The following is a 6,449-nucleotide window of genomic DNA, read 5'->3' as shown; positions in this document are numbered from 1 at the left end:
GTAAAACCCCACTCATCCCCTTAAATCTAAAGGTAAAAAGAGTGAATATTACAATTCTTATTTCAAATCAATTTATTTAACAAACTTCAGGAATACTGCTTGACACTGCCACACATTTCAGAAAATGAACAGTGACCCACTGCTGCACAGGTTGCTGTATATAAGGATGTCTCCAAGACAATCAGCTCTGTTTTGTAATATTTAGCTGTCAAAATGCATCTTTTCCCTGTGTAATTAAGTTGAGCAGTACTATACAAAACCATTTGGAAAAAATACTCTCTTTTCCCCAGAGAATTCCCTACCCCCAACAAAAGGCCTCTTCTTCAGCTAGCAGAGGGCATCCTAAAATCATTCACAATTGCACCATGTCTAGGGTGAACTCAATGGCCAATTGTCCAGTCTCCCTCTAACCCAAACAGGAGGCACCAGCCTGGAACCCGATCTGGCCATGACTGCCTTCCAAGGAAAGGGATGGAGGCACAGCCTCAACTCTAGCATGAGGGAGTGTGCACACAGAAGAGATTTCCAAGTCTGGATGTCACCAAAGTGTCACTCTGAAGTTACGTTCGTGTTTCTAGACAAGGCATAGACACTCTTACACGTAGGAGAGCTGTTCTGCCTGGCACGGGAACCTGTGGGCTCCACAACTTTATTATTGGTTAGTTAAGATACTGCTGGTACACCTGGTTAACAACAAAGTGCAACAGTTTGGGACCAGACTTGGCAGGGTCTCTTTGGCCTAAATGTCTCTGCTAAAGCAAATAGCACCATCTCACACAAGCATCTGCAAGTTCAGCCCAGCAGCACATCTTCAACACTGCCATTCAGCAAATCAAAAGCACCCTCACAAACAGACACAGTCACAGTGCAGTTTTTCAGAGACAAGGGCACAGGTCCTTGCCATTGAGAATGGCCAAGAAACCTCAACAAAGCCCCAAACATTGCAAGAGCTTCAGGGGCTGTCTGGTAGCACAGCTCTGCATCATCTTGACAGAAAGATGAGCAGATTCATGTACAAAAGTACAAGTGGCACTGTCCAGAGCAAGCCAAGTCTGAACCTGCATTGCAAAACAGGCTTAGGAGTGTTGTCTTAAGAAGCCACAGAAGTCCAAGAAGGAGTGGAGACTGTCCTCCTGAAAGCAAGCGAGTCCACAGGAGCACATTCGTCAAAGTGTGGCACATTCAGCTCAGGCACAGCTTAAGATTCTTAGCTTTCAAAGACAAAGCTGTTTACTCATGGCTCATCTACACAGGCTTTTTGGCCTCTGTGCTAAGATGCATTTGTTTCAGGTGAAAAACCGTGCCAAACTTGCTGCACAGGAAGCTAAAACCTTGCTCAACAGACAAGGTACATGGATGAAGCATGTAGAAACATTTGTTCTAAAACAAGGATATAAGCAGCTTTACTAGTGGATACAAAGCAAACAGTAAACCAGAAACCCTGAAATAGTCTGAAGACAGTTTTACCTGTGAGCAACCAAATGCAGTGTGCTGGACAGGGAGAACACACATAGGGCAATCTACTCTACAAGTGAGGTCTTCTCTCCTTTTATGTAAGACACCACGGAGAACTTCAAAGCTGTAGCAATTTTAGAGATCTTGACTCAGACATTGGCAGAAGGAAGACCAGTCTTTGTATAATAGTTTTGGCCAGGTCTCTCAACATTTCTACCAGTGGTGACAGATTAGAGCTGCACCCATCAGCCCCTCCTTAGGCAATCACGGGCTGCTTCTCCTCCCAGGCTCACTGTTAGAAGAAGAAAAGGACCTGATCTGGTCAGGAGAATCCAGGGTTTTCTCCTCCCATAAGAAATGCTACAGGAAGCAGATTTCCCACTGCCCCAGAGAAAACCGTGATAATCAAAACACATCCCAGAAGCTATGGTGGCCGCTGCATGGTCTGCCCAGCCACAACACCCCATGAAGCCTCTGCAGAGCTTGTCCCTCTTGCCCCAAAGAACAAAGGAAAAAAAAACCAAGAGAAATGCCCTGTTACCGTAAACTCTGCAAGGGTTGTGAGAGCCAGTTTGGCTGACCTGTTGGCACATGTCCTTCAGGGGTGGCAGGAGAGTGGTGACACTGGGGAGAGGCCACAAACACATGGATATGCATTGCTGCCTGAGGAAAGTGTCACATCCCTTCCCTGTGCACTTCCATCACCCAACATCTACTCCTGGCCCCAGGTCAGCACCTCTGTCTGAAGTGTCACCAAAAAACTGACCAAGAAAAGAACAGATAAAAGGAACATGCCAGAAGTAAACAAAACCTGTGAACAAGTTCTGTGTGCCTTCTCTTTTGAAAGAAAAATGAAGGAGTAAGATCCAGTGAAGATTTTCAATACTGCACACCAGTGAGCATGGCCAGGCAGAAATCATCTGTCCCTGAGCCAGAACAAACCCATGAGACACACCAAAGTTGTATCACACTCTTCATAGGTATGTGAATATGGGGAAAAGCACAGCAACACCAAACCCACAGCAGTACAGGTGTTGTGCAAGCCTCAGTTCAACATGTGGGATAGATTGAAGTCTTCCAAATCTCTGCATGTTTAACAGGACACCTTCTGCTTTAATCCACTCCTCCAGAAAACCATACTGCAGTTGCAGTCAGTCCAGTCTCTGCTTGGCTGGTGTTGCACAGCCCTCCATGCTGACCAGTGGGTGGTTCTGTCTTCTACAGGCATCAGGACTGACTCATGCTTCCCCTCCTTGCACACAAATTAAGACAGGGCATCCTTTTCAAACTTCATTAGACTCTCTTTTTTCCAGTCTAATTGGCAAAGCTGATTACACAAAGGCAGAGGTACATCTTTTGTGCCTAGATTTTGCCTACCCCGTTCCTGAGGTGCGTGAGGCTGTTGATGTGAAGTCCACTGATTCCATTAAGGAAGAAGAGAAAGGCAGCAACGAACTCACACCAGTATGTCAGCGTGAAGCCTGTGAAGGTGAGGTGATCCTTCACCAGGATGGAGAAGCTCAGAACACCAGTGGCTGACAGCAAAAAAGAGATGAGGATGAGAACGGAACCCATTGCCCATTTCCGCCTGGCATTGGCATCATCGCAGACTTGGGACACCATCAGCAGCTCCAGCCCAAATATGGCAACCACAACAGCAAAGGACACCATGCTCCTGATGGGAATCACCCCCACGCTCAGCCCCTCCACCTGGGCCAGGCTGAGGTCTGTGACACACTTCAGGACACTGTCATTGCTAACGGTGCAGAAGTGCCACAGTCCAAAGAGCTGCCCCCTCGCAAAGAGCCAGCGGCCATCGCAGATGGAGATGGACGACAAGACCACGGCTATCGCCACGCACAGGATGATCAGGCTCCTGATGAGTGTCTCAAAGAAGGATTTCTGTGGTCTCCGGTGTGCCAGCAGCTGCTGTGCCTGAAAGGGAACGTGAGGAAAAAACAGAGCTAACAGCGGTGCTTCAGGGTGAAAAGAAGCCAGAGGGACAAAGCTGTGGGACTCAGTATTTGAAAATATTTACTTGTGCACATCAAACCCCTTCTCGCTAGGGAAGGCTGTACGCAGGAGAAAGGAAGGGTGGGTGAAGCTCTCCCGGTTCCCTGGCTGCACAAACAATGCTCCCACGTCAAGGCCTGGGACTAGGATCAGAAAAGCTCTCGGCTGAACCAGGTCCCTGCCCTACGGTCTTGCAGCACAACCTCCTGCTGGGGCAGGGCTGGAGGAAGCCACCGGCCCCTGGGAGGATGGAGGCCGGTGGCTGGCACGGAGGAGGCGGCAGCAGCGGGCTGGGGGGGCTCCTACGTCCCAGCACTGCCCTCCCGAGCTGCCTCCAGCCGGTCTCTCCTCCTCCGGCCGGCAGCAGCAGCGGCCCAGACCTCGGTCCTCACCCCGGGGTCGCACGGCTCAGCTACCCCGGGGCTTGGAGGAATTCTCGTCTGCAGTCCCCGCGGACCCGCACCTCCCCTCCTCACCGAAACCCTCCAAGTGACAATGGAAGGTCGAGCCAAGAGCCCCCGGCCCCCTCGGAGAGCCACGTGCGGCGGGGAGGGGGGAGCCGCGGCCCCGGGGAGCTGCCGCCGGCCGGAGAAGGCGGGAAAGGGAACCCGGCCGGCTGCGCCCCGCTGCTCCGGGAAGGCTCGGAGCTGCTCCGGGAAGGGTGGGAGCGACCCCGGAGGCGCAGGGCCGGGCTGAGGCAGCAGCCCCGCGGCGGGAGGGAGCTGCGGACGTACCTGCGCCCCGATGGCCGTCATGCTGCCGGCGGCGCCGAGAGACGCGGGCGCGCTGCGGCCGCCGCTCTTTATCTCCCCGGAGGGCGGAGGGCAGCCCCCCCCGGCCGCCACGCCCGCGGGGCCGGGGCGCCCTCCGGGCCCCCCCGCGGCTGAGTCAGCAGCGCGGCCCCGACGGGCGGAGCCGGGCTGGGCCGGGTCGTGCCGAACCGAACCGAGCGAAGCGAAGCGAAGCTGCTCCCCCCCCACAGCCGGCACCGCGCGGGGGGCAGCGCTGCTCTGGCCCGGGGCACGGACTCGCCCAAGCCCGCTGTAGTGCACGGCTGCCGGGCAGGGGGTGTCCTGGATGGTGGCGATGACTCTCGCCGCGCTGTAGCTTCACCCGTCCCCTGTCCCCGGCTGCCGGAGGGCTCGAGGTGTGCTCCTGCCGCCAGGAACAGTTTGTGTTGTAGCGCCAAGCGTTGGTGGACGGGGAGGCTGCCCCAGCCCTGCCCGCTCGCCCGGGATACCGCAGGAACCCCCGGGAGCGTCTCTGGGGCTGTAGTGATGGGCTGCGGTGACACCCGGCCCCGGAGACCCCTGTGGCTACAGGAACACCCCGCCCTGCCCTCGCCGCCCGGTCCCCGCCGTGTCTGGGCCGGTGTTTGTGTTCCCGAAGCCGTTCGGCACCGGCTCCGGTGCAGCGATGGCCTCGCACCTTGGGCCGTGTGAGCGCTCTTATCTTTTACCAGCCTGTTCGACCTTACCTATTTCTACCTGTACTGTCAGCAAAAACCTCTCTGCTCATAAAGTTTTACGCCTTAGCTCTTTTTCTCACTTATGTTTTGCCGTCCTCTAATGAATTACTGACTGCTCTACTTTTTTTTTTTTTTTTTTTTTTTTCTGAAACAACTTTTTAAAAGCCTAAGAAAGCTGGCTGTTGCTGTGTCATCAGAAACTCTTGTTTTACTGCCAAATTCTGATCTTGACTCCAGCAGAGTCTGAGGTCCAGTGGACAGCCCCAGGGGTCGTTGTTCTGGGTCTCTCTCATATTCATAGGGGTCAGAATTTGGCCATTCCCCTTCTAGCCAAAAGGAGTTGGAAGGCTCTCCTTCTCCAATATGGGCTGGTAGAAGTTATTGTTACTTTACCCTTCTTGCAGCTTCCATTTCTGAACTAATCATCTGTCTATACAGATTGTCTCGTTATTTTAATCTCTATGCAATTCCATAAAGGTTTACTGTGCTTACTTTAAAACACCATTTATGTCTACTGTGATCAGTCTGGGGGTGTTTTCTGTAACACTATTTCTAGCAAGAGTGGGTGTTCTGAACAACATTTACTTTAGTTTTCATACTTTTAATTTTAATGATAAATTATGACCTTTTCATTTCTCTCCTCCTGCACAATCTTTTGTTTAAATGTTTCTCTATAAAGTTGTATACAATGTTAGATTATATTTCTATCAGACACAGAATTGAGATTTTCTCCTTTTGCAACCCATGGCAAATCTTTGCAAAGTCTGTTGTTAAAACTTATGTTGTGGGTTTGTGGTCAGCAACATATTTTGTTTTCTGAATGTGCTATCCAAGCTTGAAAACTTGGTGCTTGCCACATCCCTTTCATCTTAGGTTCACCAGTTGATAGAAGATGTTTATGAGGATCCTGGGGTCTTTATTCCACAGGTTAAACAACATTTCTGCATTGCATTGTGCAGACTGATTACATGCATTTGATGTTATACCCTTCCATGTCAAAGTTCCAAATTCAACAATATATATGTATTTTTGGCTCAAAAAGCACAATCAGGTCTTTTTGTCTCATTTGTTGCATGAACTGAATAAAGGCTGCTTGCATACTGAACAAATACAGACAAAATATACCAATTCTTATCTGACAAAAATCTTGATGTAACTTATACTTTCTGTAACCTTGGCTCAATCCTGCAAAGCATTAGGCAGATTGGCCCACAATTAGCAAATCATTAAGCACAGATCTGCATTTAAAACATCTGAGTCATCCTAACGACTTGAGCAGTTAAAAATCTTAACTTTTAACGGTGAGGGTTCTGATGAGCAAGATAATTGTTTTATTTTTTTCTGTAAAAGCCCATGGTAAGGTTCATATGAGTAAAAACATTCATAAAAAGCCTTGATGAATGAGGAAATTAAAGTGATTACTTTTGAAACCAAAACTGTTCCCCTGTCATACTTAGATTCTTTAGTAAATATATAGTTATGTGCCAAGCCTGTTCTTTGAGGAAAAAGGGTG

General features: G+C 50.2%; 1 protein-coding gene across 1 annotated transcript; it reads right to left on the bottom strand.

Annotated features, from left to right (window-relative positions):
- Positions 1 to 54: 54 nt before the first annotated feature.
- On the bottom strand, positions 55 to 4,298 carry TMEM37 (transmembrane protein 37). The gene is made up of 2 exons (XM_005519632.3): positions 4,203 to 4,298; positions 55 to 3,390 (listed from the first exon to the last, which is right to left on the bottom strand). The coding sequence occupies exons 1-2, from the start codon at positions 4,221 to 4,223 to the stop codon at positions 2,818 to 2,820; spliced, it is 594 nt and encodes a 197-aa protein (XP_005519689.1). The 5' UTR covers positions 4,224 to 4,298; the 3' UTR covers positions 55 to 2,817.
- Between the last annotated feature and the right edge of the window lie 2,151 nt (positions 4,299 to 6,449).

Source organism: Pseudopodoces humilis, chromosome 8 (assembly GCF_049639895.1).
Source record: "Pseudopodoces humilis isolate 2021_Gansu_Grassland_sample_001 chromosome 8, ASM4963989v1, whole genome shotgun sequence".
Classification (NCBI taxonomy): domain Eukaryota; kingdom Metazoa; phylum Chordata; class Aves; order Passeriformes; family Paridae; genus Pseudopodoces; species Pseudopodoces humilis.
Note: the sequence above shows the minus strand (reverse complement) of the source record. Positions and strands in the feature narration are given on the sequence as shown.

Excerpts from the sequence above, each read along its gene's own strand:
- TMEM37 (XM_005519632.3), bottom strand. The coding sequence starts at position 4,223 with ATGACGGCCATCGGGGCGCAG. Across the intron at positions 3,391-4,202 it reads TGACGGCCATCGGGGCGCAG|GCACAGCAGCTGCTGGCACA; the intron begins GTACGTCCGCAG and ends GTTCCCTTTCAG.